At 42.8% G+C, this 19,852-nt stretch overlaps 3 protein-coding genes across 6 annotated transcripts in view; 2 read left to right on the top strand and 1 right to left on the bottom strand.

Moving 5' to 3' along the window:
- LOC121199516 (serine protease 23-like) overlaps positions 1 to 19,852 on the bottom strand; it is a 94,570-nt gene that overhangs the window by 53,635 nt on the left and 21,083 nt on the right. For all 4 annotated transcript variants that reach the window (XM_041064278.1, XM_041064277.1, XM_041064279.1 and 1 more), the window contains exon 2: positions 3,657 to 3,785. The gene's annotated coding sequence lies outside the window, so the exon portion shown is untranslated. The remainder of the gene's footprint in view (positions 1 to 3,656; positions 3,786 to 19,852) is intronic.
- Positions 4,104 to 9,693, top strand: LOC121199520 (elongation of very long chain fatty acids protein 4-like). Its single transcript, XM_041064288.1, has 7 exons — positions 4,104 to 4,355; positions 6,052 to 6,143; positions 6,990 to 7,177; positions 7,712 to 7,792; positions 8,827 to 8,998; positions 9,163 to 9,290; positions 9,393 to 9,693. The coding sequence occupies exons 2-7, from the start codon at positions 6,077 to 6,079 to the stop codon at positions 9,672 to 9,674; spliced, it is 918 nt and encodes a 305-aa protein (XP_040920222.1). The 5' UTR covers positions 4,104 to 4,355; positions 6,052 to 6,076; the 3' UTR covers positions 9,675 to 9,693.
- LOC121199514 (protein SOGA3-like) lies at positions 13,468 to 17,944 on the top strand. Its single transcript, XM_041064275.1, has 8 exons — positions 13,468 to 14,241; positions 14,945 to 15,169; positions 15,287 to 15,445; positions 15,611 to 15,679; positions 16,160 to 16,429; positions 16,509 to 16,886; positions 17,025 to 17,687; positions 17,828 to 17,944. Exons 1-8 carry the CDS (start codon positions 13,468 to 13,470, stop codon positions 17,936 to 17,938), a joined length of 2,649 nt encoding a protein of 882 aa, XP_040920209.1. The 3' UTR covers positions 17,939 to 17,944.

Below are 19,852 nucleotides of genomic sequence, written 5' to 3'. Positions count from 1 at the left end.
TTCTGCATGTGGGCACTTCTGGCCACACACTACAACGGAGGAGGGCTTCCCCTTACACAGAGGCCAAATGAGGACAAGAGACTGTGTGTGTGCACAAGCAGAGTACGTATATATGTGTGCAGCTCAAATCCTGTTTTTATGGGAAGCAATAAAAAAAGCCCAGTTATCCTCAAAATGGCACAAGCTGTGACCTAATGCCACATCTAGTGAGCCACTATAGACAGAGAGGGATCAGCTACTGAATGAAGCCAGTTAAATCTCAGCCTGATGCATATGCCTTTCAAATTAAAACCATATGAAAAGACTCTAATGGAGCGGACCTGATCCAGATTATACAGAAACTGTGAAAGAAAACAACTCACGGCAATTAGATGCAATTGGAGAAACTGCATTTAGGGCAGGGGCACTAATTAAAGCAGCATGAATTCAGCCGTTTATGGAAAATCGTTGTTGCACTTTGCTGCATAAGAGAATGATATAATCCACTGTGTTTAACCTGAAACAAAAACACTGCAGTGATTTAGTCCAGACAGATTTAGGATGAATGTGCATTGCGCAGAGATTTGACAGTCATCACACACCTACAGTATGAACACACACACACGGAGAAACCACTGAGAAAAGAAAGCATATACACACACTCTAAGAACCAAATCTCCCTAAGCCTGTAATTTCCTGGCCGCACGTGCTGAAAAAGAGGCCGGACTCGAGAATACATCTTGACTGAGTTATTCCTATCTGCGCTACTCCTCTAACACATCATTAAAATCGCCCAAATCTCCGCCAGCGGTGATGCTGATGATCTGCTGGCGTGTGTTATGTGTCCTCTAGTGTTGTACGAGTTTTTCTGCATGTATAGATACATCATTGTGCTTCATTTTGCCATCCACCTATCCCACTTACAGGAGCCCAGTGTGAAAGAAATTACCCCCTTAGTACTGCAGGAGAATGTTTTGGAAAAGTGGTATTTCCCAAAAGACTTTTTTAAAGCCGTGAGCTGCTCCAGAGCTATGTGGAAAATGGTTTGTCCCAGGTGGTTGGCTGTGAATATGCCCTACAGAAGGAAATTTCCCTTACAGAGATTTTGGTGGTTTGTGCACAGTGTGCTCCAGCATAAATCATAAGCTAATTTATATCTGATGGATGCTTTGGGGGCTAGAAAAAGAGATGGCTACACTCTGGCATTCACTGGGCTGGAAACTGTGAAATGTTTACCCTTTTGAAAATGGCACTGCCAGATGTAAAATGTGAATATGAAGGCCATAAAGAGTGATAAAAGTGCGAAAGCGTAGCAAACGGCCGTGAAAGCACACCATACGCGCCAAGGGTGAATTCAGAAAGAAAGACAGAACTAACATTGACAAGAGTCAAAAAGAAGAGAAAGAAGGAAATCAGGAAGGGAGAAAACAGGAAGTTCAGTCACTAACACATGACACTTACACTCTACTATTTGTCACACACACACACACACACGAGAGAGCACATCAGATACAGAAAGTCAAAGAGGCAGCTGAAGAAGCATTAGATTAGGCTTTGTTGTAACCACCATTTTACAAGGTCTCTCAAATGTTGCCAGTACTTTCCAACATGAGAATTGAAACTCTGTGGTAATACAACACACATGCTTCCCTAATGACAGTATTGAAAACTGATGCACCCCTTATTTACCTTAACAAGTTTCCAATGTAAAATAATACAAATAAATACTCCAGCGCTTTATGGGAAACTACTTATTGGTGCTCTTCCTGTTCTATGTGGATGTGGTAAACTTCATCCGAATATGAGTAATTACTTTGTTTCCATATTTTTGCTTCTCTTTTCATCTGAAATCTGGTACAGTGTACATCCCCGGATGTCTTCTATTGTCTTAAATTAATTTATATATATATATATATGGATGGATGGATGGATGTCATGGATAAGGCATTACGCATCAAGCCAATAAATATCCTATACCCAATGGGTGTAAGATATTTTAGCATTTTACTATTATATGTTATTCTCATATTTGAACTCCTAAAAAATGTAATGATTCTGCTTGTACAACTAAGGTAATAATCACTGTATGATGCTTCCATATCTTTCTGCCCTACTGTAATGAAGCCAAGAGTTGTTAGTGCACTATTCAGGGCTGTTATAATATTAAGTGTATTTACTCAGCCTGCAATCTGCAGCCAGCCCAGCCTTCCAGGTTACACTCATGTGGTCGGTGGAACTACAGACCAGCAGTCACGACTTTTTCTGATTACAGGACCGCCGACGTGCCTCCTTCGCATTCTACGTATGCCACAATCTCATATGCCAAACCAAATTGGTACAGAGGCCACACAGATATGAATGTGTGTGTATACAAGGGAGGTAAGATCAACAGTGTGCAGTCAGGCAGGTGAATCTCATAAAACTGTTGGGGTAAGTTTTTCTTTCTATATTTAACCTTCGCGTTGAAAAGGCTGCGCCACCTAAAGGATGGAAATGTGATAATAAATTCTGTTTAAGCTGCAGATATAGACAAGCTAATGTCAATATCTCCAGACAAAGGAAGTAATAGCTGTTACAATATTTATACGTATGCAACCTGGAGACAATGAGTGCAGAAGCTGCAGCTGGCCTGTAGATGCACATAATGATTTCTCTCCACAAAAGTTATTAACCTAGACACACGGCAAAAGTATATTCTTGTCCAAAACCAACTGCTTCCTTGCTCATCCTCAGGCAAGAAGGGGGAGCATGCTCATAAGACTGACAATTTTACAAATAAGAGGGTTTTCTGTTGCCTGAACAAATAACTGTAAGTACCGTAATTACAGTGCAACTGCAGTCATGAAATGAACCATCAAGGAAAATGCTGAATAAACTGTGCCAGAAGGAACAACTCTTTTGTGTATTTGTGTTGTGTTTATACAGAAATTACCATAACATGTCATCATTCATGCAATATTAACTGTATACATTTTAGAGCCTTTTATTGTGTTGATATATCTAACAGGGTTTTACTACGCTGTAGCCAAGAGGAAAGAAATGGACAGAAAACTGTGTCCATGTTATTGTTATTGTGTCAACACCCAGTCTTTTCTTGATTTATTTTTGAAACTTTTTACTTATGTGAATTAGTTAATGTACGCACACACACACACACACACACAGAATAAAACTGGTCCTCAACTAGATTCAACAGATAGATTTATGCATTTGATTTGTAGGGCAATGAGAAACATGCATTCCTCTCAATCATCAGCACATAGTTTTATAGGGACTTATGTACAGCGTGCATGCGTGCACACACACATATATACACACACACACACACACACACACACATACAGATTAACACTGTCCAGCTGGCTCTGTAACCACAGCTCATGGAAAAGTAAGGTAACAAATCCATAAATGACACTGGGAAAGGATAGAGCAATGGAGCCTTTCAAAGATGGCACAGTCCACGTCATGCTGACTGATACCTTGGTGCCAAAGGACACTGGATACTTAGGAGGCACTACGGACTCTACCTGTCCAATCATATTTATTTCACTTGTGATGTCTAGCGTTTGTATGGTGACTACATAAATTGGCAGTGACATATTGCTGTACAAACTAAATTACCGACAATGTGGCTTAGCAGGTTGTCTGGGAAAAAGGGAACTTCACATCTGACTTACTGTAACAGAAGTGCAGTCAGGTTTCCTTCAGAGAAACCTCGTCTCAGTTGAGGTTGTGCCAGAGCTGGAGAGCCGGTATTTTGAGACAGCAGGTGACTTTGGGATCCAGTGATAGCCTGACAGCACCATCTGGTGGGGAAACCCAGGAAGGGACAACAAGATGTTAACACCAGAGGACAGAGGACAAGTATATGAATGTAGACAGTTGTTTTCAGGATGACGCAGACACGCGCTCAGCTTTGTATGCACATTACATCAATTTATTGCGATTTATGCGGTTATTTAGTTAGTTAATATGTTAGTTTGTTAGCTACACTGAAAGGAAAGTTGTACTTCACCGGGTCCAAGCTACCAAGGAACGACGAGCGAGTACACGCACGCGAGACACGCGAGCGAAGTCCCGCATGCGCAATGCCATCTGGAGTCTCTGCGTCGAGGAGGTTGGGAGAAGAGGATGCGGCTGAGCATGCACGGACCGGATGCATAATTGGCCTATCTTACTCATAGATTTTCATTTGCCTTGTCTAGTTTCTTGCCAAATTGCAGTTTAATGTCGGACTATAACCGGAGCGGCGTAGAGACTGATTAGCAGTAGAAGAAGAAGAAAAAGAAGAAGAAAGAGCGAACGGAGCAGTAACTGAGAGGAGCTGGGCATCAAATTGCACCGGATGTCATTACACGCTTTTAAATATCGAGGACGTGAGTAACCGAGTCTTTTCCAGCATTTTGTATTCAGATATTTCTTTGTGGGTCGAGGGAGACACTTTTCACAATATTTTTGTTGCAGTTTGGTAACTAATCGTGTTCTCATCTCCATCCGCTCACAGCAAAGTTCAGACACCCACCTGTTAAATCTGCGCAAAAAAACGCAAATTTGAATTAGCCTATAAATCCCTAAGATAAAACAAGTGTAAATGGTTTAAGTGGCTGTTGAAGAGCTAGACCCCTTTTAAAACAATCTTTTCAATCAGCGAGGTATTTTCATTGTTATTTTATTGTGGCAGAATTACAGCAATCTGACAATGTTTAGGTTTTATTCTCAAATTTTCCAGACGAACTAGGTTTTATATATTTATGTATGTGTGTGTGTTATTTGGCGTGCCAAAGCACATGTAGGCAGATAACCATCAAACAGGGTTGTGGGTCGTTGAGCATTTGTACTTAGGCCTACATCTAAGCTCGTTGATCAATTGAATTTAAGCCTCTTGAGCGGTCCGAGCGAAACCTGCTGACACATGCGCCCCTGTCTTTTTGTGTGCGCACAAACCCGGTTAACCCTCTCTATCTGATCTCCCTCTGCAGCTATACTAAACCCCGAGTTGGGCCTGTTATTATATGAAGTCCTTGCAAAAAAAAAAAAAAAAATTGCCCACACCCATGTGCAATATTGCTCTGAAACACTCAGCACTTTTGAGTGAACACTCAGTGGTGGACAGTAGTTACTGTATGCTTAGCAATTAAATATTTAAAGGACAGCTGATCTGACGCATCGGATTAATTATAGATTAATATAGAGACACCTGCTCTCAGCTCTCAGGTGGATAAGAAGTTTTTGTTATGCAACGATGCTTATTTAGAGTCAAGTGAGGTGCACATAGCTCTCTCATGGTGTGCAGTGTGACATTATTACCAACTTTTATGGAGTTCCCAGTAGGTAGTAAGTTAAAGGGGGTTCACAGGTTTATAGAGGAATTATTAAAACGATCTGTTTTTCTGTCCATCTGTGAGAAAGAGGAGACTGTTAGGAGCAGAGAATAAGGGAATCATCCAGTGTCCTCCAGCCTATATCCTACAATTATAACAGATTGTTGTAGCTGACCAGCAATCATCAGAATCAATGTAAAATGCATTATCATCTCATGAAGGTTTATGTTACCATACTGTTTCAGACAAAGGAAAGGGAAGAAAGGCCTAATGTGCTCTTTTAGCATGCTTACACCAATGCAGAAGAGTGAAATGGAAAATGAGCTGAGTAAGTCCATGCTGTAGCAGAAAATGTGACACAGCAAATGCAAATCGCAAACTAAATGGCTCTTACTCTCTGTTTTTAACAGAATTCTGTTAAGAACTCAGCACTCTGAGAAGCCAGTTTAATAAGGTGCTGAAAAGAGTGAACTTGGGAGTCAGTTCAGACATCATGGACCTGATAAATGTGTGCACAATGACAACTTCAGGCTTGTCACGGTGGAGATGTGTTTCAGTAGTTTACAAAGGAGTGTGTGTACAGAGTAATGAATTCTGAGAGCACAAGATGAGTGAGCAGTGTAGCTCCTCATGCTATTGGTTACACTGATAGGATGCGTATGGCCTGTAATTTAATTTGGGTGGTCCTGACTGACTGTGACTTTCTCTTCCTCCCTCTCTCTCTCTCTGTCTGTCTGTCTCCCTGCTGCAGTATAATCAGGACCAAAGGCAGAACCATGGAGGTTGTAACGCATTTTGTGAATGACACTGTAGAATTTTACAAATGGAGCCTTACTATAGCAGGTAAGATCTTTACAATCACTTGTTTCTAAAAACTCCTTACAAACTAACATCACAGTAGTAGGATTTCCATGATTATTGAACAATGACTGAAACTGATCAAAGTCCATTGTTTTCATTGTCATAAACAGCAGGTATTGTTCGGTAAATCTTGTGGATTATGATAAGATTTTAGTCACTGTCTGATTTGGAAATGTAGGGGTGTGCACAGAAAAGAAAAGGTAATGCAGATCAAACAAGTTCTCAGTTTCACCATATTATAAATACATTATAATGCTAAATGATGTGAGAGCTGAACTACATTGCAGAGCCTGGAAGGTCAAAGTTGAACCAGGAAGCAGCCACTGGTAGTCAGTGCAGAGATGATAGCATCCAGTTTGTTTTCACAAATACAAATACATGGTTTAGATAATGTGGTCAAACTGGGCACCTGCATGTGGCAATGTGTGTTTATCTTTGTTATAAGGCTGATAACTAAGTTATAATTACAAATATGAATAATGTCAATAGAAACCAAAGGGCAAAAACTGAAAAAAGTATGTTGTAAAAGCTCTGGATTTTACTCTAAAATTATTGTTAAACTCTCAGAATACCACAAAGTAACTTATCTAGTATTTGGTTTACCTGATACACTTGTGTCACACAGAGGTGTCAAGTGAGAAAGTTTGTGGAAGAGAGTGGAAGAGAGTATGTTCTACAGCTGTGTATATGTGAGCTTAACTGTAGAAAGTAAGCTTAATATTGTGTGATCTACAGTTGCGATAACTTCCACAGTTGTTGTTCTGTTTTCTCAACTTTATTTCTCACATTTTCCCACCACTGACATTATCCTGTTTTTTTGTCCTCCAGACAAGAGGGTGGAGAACTGGCCCATGATGTCCTCTCCCTGCCCCACACTGGCCATCAGCTGCCTGTATCTGTTCTTCCTGTGGGCGGGGCCTAAATACATGCAGGACCGCCAGCCCTACACACTGAGGAAGACCCTCATAGTCTACAACTTCAGCATGGTGGTCCTCAACTTCTACATCGCCAAAGAGGTCAGTGCCACTACGGACTCAGCCTTGGAAGGATATGTGGATAATTAAATGCACCTGCCCTTAAATGCAACATGCATGACTGGCTGGCATGAAGTGACCATCTTGATTCTAAAGGCGCAACTGCTTATTAAGTACGAGACAAACTCTTCAGGTCAAACCGCAGGTTTGGTATCTGACTTTATAGACTGTAATTCTCATTAAATTAAAATACAAGTCTAACAAAAAAATTAGATTTGCCTTATACATTAAATTAACACTTGCCTGTACAGGCAGTACATTTTTACCAAGATTTACTGAAATATCAACATCTGCCTGTCAAATGTTACTGTGTCCTGTCAAACCTACTATTTAACATCCTGAGAAGGTTTTAGTGAAAACTTGCAAAGGAACGTCTGTGATACAAGCATCCTCTAGTGTTTTCACTCCATTTGTTTGAAAAAGGGCGAGTCAACTAGGATTATTATTGTCCGCTGCAATAGTTGTTGCTTTTCTTTTTCCTCTCAACCTTTTTCTGACTTTGTGGTTTCTCATCAGCTCCTACTAGCCACTAGAGCAGCTGGGTACAGCTACCTCTGTCAGCCTGTCAACTACTCCAATGATGTCAATGAAGTCAGGGTAAGCTCCCTCTCACAGACAAACACCCATCACCTGACTAATCTGTGCACGTCCCATGCCAGTGCAAAAATTCACACACTTCTACACACAAGCACCACACGTATCATAGAACAGTGGCAACAAAAATGTTGTAACCTTCACTAGTAGCATGTGAAGCAACAGGGTTTTCCAGGACTACCAGGTGGAATGCTGCTGTAATCTCACTGTTGACGTTAAGAAGATCACGATTTCTGTAGTGTAGGTGAATCGGTGTATTTACTTTTGTCGGACGTTAAAGGACGCAAGAAACAGAGGGAGGATTTCGAGGTAAAAGTTTCCATCTAGAGATTTCAGGACAAAGAGGGTGTGGCCCTACACTCAGAGGAGGCGTGAGGAAATGGTCTCGCCACCCTAAAACTCCACCCCAATCTCAGGCCTTGTTCTTTCATGATGGCATTAGTAAGAGATACGTGATGTCACAGTGCCATGGCTTAGAGAGTAACCTTGTGTAGTATGTGCATGTGTGTATCGGCCAAGGAGGCCAGGAAGGAATACAGCAGGATTAAACAGGAGAGCACAGAGATGATTGGTGACATGTCGTGTTAGTCAGTGGGGTGGGACTCTACTGTGAGATCAATAAATTGTCATCTTATACTATCCTATATATCTCTACTGTTATTGTCGAACAGAAATATGGATATCAGGCAAGGGATTTTCTGTTTTGTTTGTTGCTTTACTCTGCTGTTTCACCTCTTTGTTCTGTTTTAGTATTATATTCTTTTCTGTTAGGCCGTGTTCACAAATGTAATCATGAATATAGCTCTCTGCAGTGTAGTAACTCACTTTACAGAACTGGAATCAGACAGAGACCAGAAAGAGGTGAATAGGACCCTCACTGACTTAACTGCAGGGGGGTCTGCGGAAATGTCTGCAAACTGTACTCACAGACTTAAGCTGTCATTTATCAAAGATGCTGTCAGACACTGTGGTGTTAGTGTCTAAGATCTACCACCGTGCCCTGAGATAATTCACTCTGCCTCGTTTCATGTCTTTAGATAGCATCTGCTCTGTGGTGGTACTACATCTCCAAAGGAGTGGAATACTTGGACACAGTCTTTTTCATCCTGAGGAAGAAGTTCAACCAGGTCAGCTTCCTCCACGTCTACCATCACTGCACCATGTTCATCCTCTGGTGGATTGGGATCAAATGGGTCCCTGGTGGACAAGGTGAGTTCAAGGGTTTTCATTTTTAAGAGGGCCAGCTGTTAATGAATAATAATACATAATCAAATCGATCTTCTCTTTGTTCTTAGATCTTTCAATCAAACACTAGCCATTTATAAATGATATGACCACCATCACATCTGATATAAATTTAACACTGTCCACAGCATTTTTCGGTGCGACCATCAACTCTTTCATCCACGTCATCATGTATGGTTACTATGGCCTGGCAGCGCTGGGACCTCAGATGCAAAAGTACCTCTGGTGGAAGAAATATCTCACCATTATTCAGATGGTGGGTATTACTTTATGATACATATATACCCCCCCATGCGAATAATAATGTTATTAATATTATTATAATAAATATTCTGTATGCATTTTGCGTTCTCTACAGATCCAGTTCCACGTGACCATCGGACACGCCGGCCACTCCCTCTACACTGGCTGTCCATTCCCCTGCTGGATGCAGTGGGCTCTGATCGGCTACGCCGTCACATTCATCATCCTCTTCGCTAACTTCTACTACCACGCCTACCGAGGCAAACCTTCCTCCTCGCAGAAAGGCACCAAACCCGTCACAAACGGCACTTCCATGGTAACTAACGGTCATAGCAAAGTGGAGGAAGTAGAGGATAACGGAAAAAGGCAAAAGAAAGGAAGAGCGAAAAGGGAGTAAAGGAGGAAGAGGGGCTTGCTCGGTGATAAACAGAAAGATGTTTTAAGGGCCAGAGAGGGAGGGCGGGAGGGTAGGGAAGGAATAAACAGAGAGTTCAAACCAGACGATCATCCCTGCAGATAATTGTAGATGGATGTGATTTGTGACCAACTTGAGAAGGTGAATGAGTAGCAGTGTGTGTTTGTGAGCGTATCTGTTATGGGTTCTGGTTTTGAGAAGAAGAGAGGGGTGTTGGTTTTCTCCATGATAATAATTTTTTTTTTTTTTTTTTTTTTTTTAAATCAAGAAAAGCAAAATGCTGATCACTGTAGGCACTGTGCTCTTATGTCCAACTGTGTTTTGGATCATAATAGGACCAAAATCTTAAAGGACCTACAACCTGCTCAGCATTCACTATCTTATCAACCAAAATTCACCTCCAATTTTTGTACTCTGGTGATTCCAGTATTGTTTTAACTGAAAGCTTAAATAGTCTTTAATAAATGCTGATTTATTTACTAGTGCTCTAAAAGTTTTAAATGGTTTTAACTATTACCGACAAAAGTACGTGCAGAGGTTTATACCAAAGATTTTCTTTCTTGGTTTCAGGGGAAAATGTTTTGTTTACAAAGACTTAGAGTTGAACAAGGATAGCAAATTAAAAAAAAAAAAAAAATCACATCATCACATTCAGAAATTCTCACATCTGCCATCTGCTGAGTTTAATTACTTCTACCAATCCAACATGTTATGGACTTTACATTTCTTTGCTGTCTCAAACTGATACAACTGTGCTGCATTTACATGATGACATGCTGTTTTCTTTGTATTCATTGTGAATTAAAAACCTGGTTTCAGAGGGAGGGGCTGTAGTTTCTTTTAGAATTTATGCAAATTTGTGGGTATCTTTGTTATAATATATATTTTTTTGTGGGTCCTCATTTATTTCTTTTTGCTGTGCGACGTAGCTGAGGTGCAAGAATAAGAGCTTGAAGTTCAGCTGAGTATTATCTCACTGCCACGTAGGACTGAAGGGAAACTCATCCTGATTCCTTTTTTTTTTAATGAAAAAAAAGGTATTATTCATTGTCTTATTAAAATGAAAGCAAAGCAGCTTCTGGCTGCACATAACTGAAATAAAGACCAGCACCCCATAAACTATGTTTGTGTGTCTTTGTGTTCGTTTTTGGTGTGAGCATGTGCGCACAAACTATAAATTTGCAAATCACTTGTAAATCAAATATTTTACTGCTAAAAGCAACGTTGTACTCAACATGCAAAATCAAGATGTCTAATCTCACACTGAGATATTCCCATTTTCTCCCTCTCCTCATTCCTTCTTCCTTCATCTCTCTTTCCTCCATCCTGGGATCTGTAAAGATCCATTATAGGTGTGTGTGTGTGTGTGTGTGTGAGAGAGAGAGAGAGAGAGGGGCAGAGGTAGGCTATGTCTTTGGCCTGTCCAGACAGATCTGCCCTAATCTTTGGGGGTAAATTGGCTTTAGCTCCAAAAGAGCTTATTTCCACGTCACTCCATGAGTTACCCAGGAAAGCAGGTCACTGGAAGAGAAGCCTCCACTAATCTGCCATCAGGTTGCTACTGCTCTCAAACTGTATGGATTAGTTAACATTTGGCTTTGATATAGTGTTGATTTACATTACAATATATTTGTGTACTTCCATGTGTGTCCTGCACATTGTGGCTCTAAATACTAGTAAATATTTTTTTACAAGATGCAGCCAAGTGACATTAGTGCTGTGAAGCAGATACTCTGGTTCATTTCAAGACTTAAGCCCTCATCCTCTTCTTTTTTTCCCCACACACTTGCAATCCATTTCTGCATTCGCCTGCAACAAACTATGACCCACTGCTCTTTGACCACATTGGATTCACTAATGGCATCTACTGAATTATTCATCCACTATCATAATCAGTCTGTTGTTCTGGATACCTCATGTCTCAGGCCGCAGAATTTTTTTTCATGCCCAGCAAATGCATTTAATATATATGCTTTTTAATTGATTTAGTTTTGCTTTCCTGTATTTGAAAATGTTTCACTTTTCCTCTCAAGTTCCTTAACTCCCACACCTTTTCCACATCTTCCTCACTCCATCCCACTAGACATGCACTATTTCACACTCCACTATCTTATCCTGGTGCACCACCACCTGTCTCTTTCCACCCATGGCATCACGGTGAAGAGGGGAAGGAGGAGATGTGAATGACTGACTGGATGAGATGATTCAGATGAGGTGTATTTGTCCTCCTCAGGGACACAGAGGGATCTAAGCCAAGGTACTAAGAGGATTGCGCAGGGCCGAGGCTTTTCTATCAAAGGCGTTTGGCACAGGTCACTTTAACCTGCATCCCTGCTGCTACAGAAACGTGCACACGAACCTATATGCACACACAAACCATGGACTTTGGGTACATATTTGTGTGACTGTTCATGACTCACTCACACATGCACTTTGCTATAGAATTTTAAGCAAATACATCCCTGTGCAACTCTCTGAGGAAACCAAACTGTAACATAAAAACAAATAGCTGGTTCCTAAACGTGTCAAACGTGGGCTTTTCTCTGATAATGTGGAACAAACTTACACAGGCCTGGAGTTTTATTAGCTGAGTGATAGTCTAGAGGCCCACCCAGTCGTCTGAGAGGACCAGTCTGCAGGAGGATGAAGGGTCAGTTTGCAGGGGTTAAATCCTTGCAAACCCAGCCTGTCACTCACTCATCTCATTAGCAATTATATGACTAAGGAGCTCATTCTAGCCTAACTGAGTGGAAACAGTCAGCGTTTTACAGGCTCTCCGTCTGTCTGTGTGGGACAGATTGGCTTCAGAGCCTGAGCTAAGGCGGTTTTATGTATGGAGAGCGCCTTCTGCTGGGCCTGAATCTAGCTACTACATCTATGAGTCAGATACAGATGAGATGAAGGGACACATAATGTGATATCTGCAAAAAATGGGTGAGACATCTTGTATGTGCACACCCGAGAGCTTTCTGTATTAAACTTGTTAAGAGACAAGAATGGTAATATTACTGGGAAAACACCGCAATTTACTTCAACTGTCTGTATACAGCAAAAGCAAGGTCATAGGTTTTTCCCCCTAATGCTGGCTTTCTCTTACTTTGTGAATAATTATCTTAATACAAACCTGAGCTCACCTGAGCTAAGTCACAGGCATAGGTATTCAGGAAACGTATACAAGGTCTGAATTGATGCTGTTTGTGGACTTTTATTTTTGTCTAACTTGTACAACCTGCTGTAGCAAAACAGTACTTCATAAATAATGGGGTGAGGTGGGGGCGGGGGGGGGGGGGGGCCTGCTTCCTGGTTTGACGTACATCCCCACGTCATATGGCCCGTGCCCCTGCAGTGCCTGGTGGTGCCCTGTGTCAGCGACTCTTCATAGTGCTGCGGTAAGGTTTCACACATTATGGGGAAGCTGTCCGTGAAAATGCATTTGCTTGGACTTTTTCATGATTCTGTCGGTCCAGTGAGCTGCAGCCCATCAGCTCAGTGGTTCTGGCCAAAACAAACAGGACTGACATCTCCTTTGTAAAGTTAGGCCATGGGTCAGGATGAGCAGATGAGAGCTTAGAGAAAGTCTCGGAGAAAAGCGGCATCTAGTGGTTCACCTGCTGGAAGCATCCTCGTTCAAATTAAAGTTTCCTAGCCATTTGAAGTGTGGAACATAATTTAAATCAATCCAAGCTGTGTATTTAAAAACGCCTGCACCTTCTGCACGGACTATTTGTTTTCTAATTTCTCCCTATTTGAAACTGTATGCTTAGAGTTTATTTTAATGGAGCTGAGAGTGAAGCCTGCCGCCAGCGGCGCTGCAGATCCTCCATCATCGTCAACATCATCAGGAGACAATAACGCAGGGAGGAGGAGGCAGCAGCGGGCTCCCTCGCCGGCTAGAGCCCAGGAAGGGGCAACCAAGCGAGCTCCGAGGCACCCAGGAAGGCGCAGGTCTCCTCTAAAAGCAGGAAGGAGCAGAAACGTCGGGGTGAAGGAGAACCCGAGGTCCGCTGACGGAAGGGAGAGGGAGCCCGAGAGCCGCGGAGGGGCAGCTGTTCACCCGGATGGTGCTGAAGCTGATCGAGTCAGACCAAACAGGGCGGATGCTGTCGGGGAAGATCCGACAGATTCATCAGCACCGGCCCGTCGCTCCACTTTACGCTTACCCTGCCTGAGAGGTGACTCCAACCAGCGTTTGCTGCCCGGCAGAGCCTCGACCTCCGATCCGGTAAAAGTGAAAGAGAAGAAACCTGGTGAGGAAGGCAGCCACAGGGAGAGAAGCGGCGTGTCGGCGGGCTGCGGACCGGGCCTCGGTTTGGGTTTGTGGAGAGGAGGATGCTTGCAGGCTGAACTGATCCACTTCCATCTACAGAAGAGGCTGAAGAGAAGCGGTGCGAAGATGCAAACCAAAGCGGACAACATGGGCATGGAGGAGGCCGCTCAGGGAGAGCTGGAGCCGGCTGCTGAGGCGACAGAGGCGGGGTCCGTGACACAGCACGATCAGGCCCTTCAGGACGAGATGGAGAGACTGCTGGAGGAAAATGAAGATCTCAAGGTTTGATACATGTTCGTCTTTATGTTGGCTGGTGCTCCGTCATCAGCTTGGAGTTATTTAAAATATAGTAAATAAAATTACGTTATAATGTGTCACCTCACTAGAACTGTAGGCCACAGCAAAACAGTCGACATTTGCTTTTGCACATTAGTATGGCAGAAAATGTTTGTACTCAAAGCCTGGGGGCCTATAAAACCCTTCATTCTGGGCTGTATTTTGTATTTGTGGTGCCATTACTGACTGAAAATATATAATAAACACCAGAGCTGATTTATATGTTCAACCTTAATGTCTTTTCCAAGAATATAAGACCCAAACCGAAAACACACTTGTCACATACAGATTGACTGCATACAGATAGCTAATTGGTATTGATCTGGTGGGATCAATGATATCTACTGTTCTAGCTATGATTTATATGTGTGACATGTTGACGTTTGCAGGAAACATCTGTTTAGGCAAAAAAAAAAAACAAAACAGAAATTTCAGATTATTGTGTTTTTTTTTTCTGAAGCTGACAACTATATTTGACTCATGTCCAAAACATCCATTACTCCATCTGCAGAGTTAAAAGTCGGATTTTAAGATAAATGCAGCAGAGATTATCCACTGTTGCTCTTAATCTAAACTACATATAGGCTATGTATCACACCCTGTGATGTGATTTTGACGCATACTGTAACCTTTGCCGTGGCTCCACTAGTGTGAAATTGAAGAGATGAGGACTGAGATGGACGAGATGAGAGACACGTTCTACGAAGAAGACACTTGTCAGCTGCAGGAGATGAGGCGTGAACTAGAGAGAGCCAATAAAAACTGCCGGATCCTGCAGTATCGTCTGAGGAAGGCAGAGAGGAAGAGGCTGCGCTACGCCCAGACGGGAGAGATCGATGAGGAGCTACTCAGGAGTCTGGAGCAGGACCTTAAGGTGTAGAAGGGAGGGGAAGCTGCTTGACTCTGTGTGTCTGTTCTAAAGCTAAATTCTCACACAGTTTAAGCAGTGCTTTTATAAGTGTGGTTTTAAATAACATTACAACCCCTGCAGGTAGCGAAGGATGTGTCTGTGAGGCTGCACCATGAGCTGGAAAAAGTGGAGGAGAAACGCACAAAGACAGAAGAGGAGAATGAAAAGCTGCGCCAAAAACTCATAGAGGTGGAAGTGACCAAACAAGCTCTGCAGAATGAACTAGACAAAACCAAAGAAGTAAGTAAACACTTAACCGCATCCATCTACATCACTGCCATTAATGAGATCAAGGTAATTGAGTTTGATGTGCTGCTTAAGATATTGTATAGCCGGGGATCTTTTTGTTTGTGTGCAGTGCACTTTCATCTGAGCTGTAAATGCTTATTTTCTGTCCTCCAATAGTCTCAAAAGAGAAGAGGAAGCAAGGACATCCAGAAGACAGACAAGAAAGCAGCACAGACTCCCATTGAGGTGAGATATCATAACACAGTAATTTTCTATCATTACTGTTTTTTCTTGTGTAAACAGCAATTATCTAATTACCTTTCAGCCACTTTTGTGAAGTCCTGTAATGGAAAAATATTTGAATATGACTTAATAAAATACAGAGATCCTGCAAGTTCAGCTCACATCCTTATATAATGTCCTGGAGTCAGACATTTTGCTTTTCTGCTCAGGCTACAGCTGTCCAAAGCAAGTGCTCTGGTCATTTGAAAGAAAAGTATATTTAAATGAAAGCAGAGTTTCGCAGAGCTCCAGCTGTTACTTTAGAGTTAGTAGACATCAAACATCCTCTTTGGCTCAGAAACGCTGTGGTACAAAATCTTCTCTTTCAGCTTAAGTCTTTCCGTCTTTATGTCTTATTTCAGCGAGCAACGCTCTGAACTTTAGGATTAAGTTTTGCCCTTTTCAAATTAAATACACATTAAGTATTTTCTCTCTGTGCTCCAGGAGGACAATGAGGACCTTAAGTGCCAGCTAGCGTTCATCAAAGAGGAGGCTGTGCTTATGAGAAAGAAGACGGCCAAGATTGACAAAGAAAAGGACCGACTGGAGCAAGAGCTGCAGAAGTACCGCTCCTTCTATGGAGAACTGGACAGCACCCATCCTAAAGGAGAGGCTGGGGGGCCACCCACCACCCGCGAGTCAGAACTGAAGCTACGGCTTCGCCTGGTGGAGGAGGAGGCCAACATCCTGGGGAGGAAGATAGTTGAGTTGGAGGTAAGAGCAGACAATGCTACTTGGGGGATTTGACTGGAAGTGGTGTGATTTTTCAGCCATTCTCTCTCTTTCCCCACAGGTTGAGAATCGTGGCCTGAGGGCCGAGCTTGATGACCTCCGTGGTGAAGGAGAAGGAGCTGGAAGCACCGGGTCTGGAGCCATGGGTGGGCCGGGTGCAGGGCGAGGGCTGGGGGATGATCTGACGGAGCTCCGGCAGCAGCTGCAGTTGGTGGAGGACGAGGCAGAACTTCTTAGGAGGAACCTAGCCGATGCTGAGGACCAGAACAAGAGGGTGACCGCAGAGCTGAACAAGTTACGGTTCAAAGCCGGCACCCACGAGGGAAGTGCCCGGCACGGAGGAGGAGGAGTCACAGGAGGGATTGATGGAGCGAAGGCAGAAGCCCTGCAGGAGGAGCTGAAGGCAGCAAGGCTACAGATTAACGATCTAAGTGGAAAGGTATGAAAGGTCGATTGATTACATTGAACTAATAATGCAGAAAATATTCTGCGCTAAACACAAAGTACATCAGAGGCTGATGAAATGTCATTAGTTTTGCAAAATGTTATTACTGTACATCTCTTTGTCTTTCTTCAGGTAATGCAGCTGCAGTACGAGAACCGTGTGCTCCTCTCTAATATGCAGCGTTATGACCTGGCCTCCCATCTCTCCCTGCGGCCTAGCCCAAGGGACAGTGATGCAGAGAGCGACGCTGGTGGTGCGACAAGTGGCCGTCGTGAGAGTGACGAAGACTCCACCTCCTCCCGCCTCCTTCCACCTCACCGCAAACGTGAGGGCCCTGTAGGCGGCGAAAGTGACTCAGACGAGGTCAGAAACAATAACGGCAGCAGCCGTTGCCTGACGCCCACAAGGGGCCTTTACACCCCCACAGGGCCCGAGGGCGCTGCCTCCTCTGCCTTGGCCCGCTTCCTGCCTGGTGGCCGATGCAGTCTGCGTGACAGGCAACAAATGATTGACATCCGCGTGGAAGCGGAGAGGCTCGTTCGGACCATCGACCGGCTCATCGCTGACACGGCCACCATCATCTCAGAGGCAAGGGTCTACGTTTCCAATGGCGACCTGATGCTTGGGAGAGGAGGGGAGGAGGGTGGAGAGGACGATGGGAGCAGGATCAGAGAACATGAGCTGCTGTACCGCATTAACGCCCAGATGAAGGCCTTCAGAAAAGAGCTGCAGGCTTTTATAGACAGACTGGAAGTGCCGAGGCTGGAGGACAGAGAGACGGAGGAGCCACTGTCGGTGAGAGAAAGACTAAAAATGTATATGAGTTTCATGGTGGCATATGAAATGTCTCATACACTTGAATGCTGACTCTGTTTCTTCCTTTCTCTCACTTAATCCAACCTCTTGTTTCTCATCTGTTATGGTTTGTCACCCAGATGTTCCAGCCTATCATTTTGCTCATCCTCATACTCGTGTTATTCTCATCCCTCTCTTACGCCACCATCTTTAAGCTAGTCTTTCTTTTTACTCTTTTCTTTGTTCTGTGATGTACGCCTCCCTTAATGAAATCATCCCTTGTTTGGTTTTTGTTGTTTTTTTTTTTTTTTTTTGCTCTGTTGATTTTCTTTCCTCCCCACATCATTTGTTGCCAAGGTAACCAAAAGCACAGAAAAAAAGCTCAGCACACGCCACGGCTGCACTCACATTCAAGGAGCTGTGGCTGGATTCAACACCGGAGTCTCCATTACCCATAACACATCACTGTCTGTGTCAGTCCCTCGAGTAGGTGAGTTACGGTGTGTAACTGTGCTTCGGAAAAGCTTGTTTACACTATAGTCGATGCTTCCCTAGTTCTATAAAAGTTTCCTTTGTTCCATCTATTTGCCACAGATCTGATGTTTGTAGTGCAATAGGTTTAAAAAAAATAAAATAAAATAGTCCACTCAGCCAGCAGTTTATTAGCTTAGTTTAGCATAAAGACTGGAAACAAGGGGAAACAGCTAGTGCTACTTTTGTTTTTTTTTTTTCCCCACAGTTTAAACAAACAAGATAAAACATGTTAATTAGTGGGATGTTGAGGTGCTAATGGGCAGATTTTTTTGTCATTGGATAGAGCCAGGTTAGCCGTTTCCCTGTGCTTCCAGTCTTTATGCTAAGTTACACATGAGTGGTATCAATCTTTTCTGTCAGAATATTCCTAAAAGTAGACGGGGAAAGTGTACGTAAGCCAGCTTTCATTGCTGATGACGACCACAAGATGCGATTGAAAGTAACAAAAAGATAGATTTTGGACCTTTAAATTGAGATTATATGTTTGTATACAGTATAATTGCTTACATATATTCAATTTCATGATGTAAATCAATATGTTTAACAAAAAAAAAAAAGATCTGGTGTGGGAAAGAAAAACTACAGTGTGACAAAACACATAGCTACACAGTTTAGAAATAGAGGGTCTTACAAGGTTAACGTCGAGCTTTAAGGCCACAAAGATTGTGGGGGAGGAAACCTAAAGCAACTTTCCATGCTGCTTTATGTTCTGGTTTAACCTTGCTACTAAATATATATTCTCTTGTAACAGGTCATGACAGCAGTTTTGTCCTCTTTGCTGTTCAGAACAACACTTGCAATGCCATCCTGCTGTTGCTGCCTCAAGGTAAAGATAAAGATAAAGTTTGTTTTTATCCCTCTCCTTAACTCCTGAATGATTTGCCATGTATTAGGGAACACAACAGGTGGACAAATGGTGGCGATGATCCAGGGGCTTCAAACTGGAAGGAATTCTGATGATCACGTCGAGTGCCAAATGTCAGAGATCTTGTCCGGGGGGCCCCAAAATTCCCAGCAGGACCCCCCGATTAGAGGCAGGCATTAGCAATTGATGGCGTTGCTGATAAACAGTTGCAACTGTCTTCAGACATCACTGCAGCAGGATGAGTCAGAACACAGTCACAGGTTCAGGTTACTCCAGGACATTGTATGAGATTTCGCACATTTTGCTCTTTTGCACATTTGCAACATAAAATATGCAAAGCCTGCATTGGTTGTATAACATGAGTGTCATTTTCCAATATATGTCATAAAAATATTGTAAAATATTAAAAGCTGATACCATGTGAAGTTTACCACAAATTACTTTAAAAACTGAAAAACAAAAAAAAATGACAAACATTTTGCCAAACATGCCAGGCATCCACCTGGGAGCCTCTTTTTCGTGACTACCTTCAATAAAGATATTATTTACTGTGACACATTATTACACACTGTGTCACCCACACCCATCTGGCATCCCCTGGAAAAAATGATTTACAGCTGAGCATGGTCACAAGACAAAATCTGCCCAAGCATCCTAAAGCAGAGTAGCAACAGAGAAGCCTATTGGCCGAGAGATCGCAGCAGCTGAAATAGCTATGTAAACACTTTCCCTCTCTCCGTGAGCCCCAGTAATTATAGCCAGCATG

This window comes from Toxotes jaculatrix, chromosome 19 (genome assembly GCF_017976425.1).
Source record: "Toxotes jaculatrix isolate fToxJac2 chromosome 19, fToxJac2.pri, whole genome shotgun sequence".
Classification (NCBI taxonomy): Eukaryota; Metazoa; Chordata; class Actinopteri; family Toxotidae; genus Toxotes; species Toxotes jaculatrix.
The sequence above is the reverse complement of the archived record's forward strand: the minus strand, read 5'-3'. Positions and strand labels throughout refer to the sequence as shown.

Excerpts from the sequence above, each read along its gene's own strand:
- LOC121199514 (XM_041064275.1), top strand. The coding sequence starts at position 13,468 with ATGGAGCTGAGAGTGAAGCCTGCCGCCAGCGGCGCTGCAGATCCTCCA. Across the intron at positions 15,170-15,286 it reads GTCTGGAGCAGGACCTTAAG|GTAGCGAAGGATGTGTCTGT; the intron begins GTGTAGAAGGGA and ends CAACCCCTGCAG. Across the intron at positions 15,680-16,159 it reads CAGCACAGACTCCCATTGAG|GAGGACAATGAGGACCTTAA; the intron begins GTGAGATATCAT and ends TCTGTGCTCCAG.
- LOC121199520 (XM_041064288.1), top strand. The coding sequence starts at position 6,077 with ATGGAGGTTGTAACGCATTTTGTGAATGACACTGTAGAATTTTACAAA. Across the intron at positions 6,144-6,989 it reads ATGGAGCCTTACTATAGCAG|ACAAGAGGGTGGAGAACTGG; the intron begins GTAAGATCTTTA and ends TTTGTCCTCCAG. Across the intron at positions 9,291-9,392 it reads ATCTCACCATTATTCAGATG|ATCCAGTTCCACGTGACCAT; the intron begins GTGGGTATTACT and ends CGTTCTCTACAG.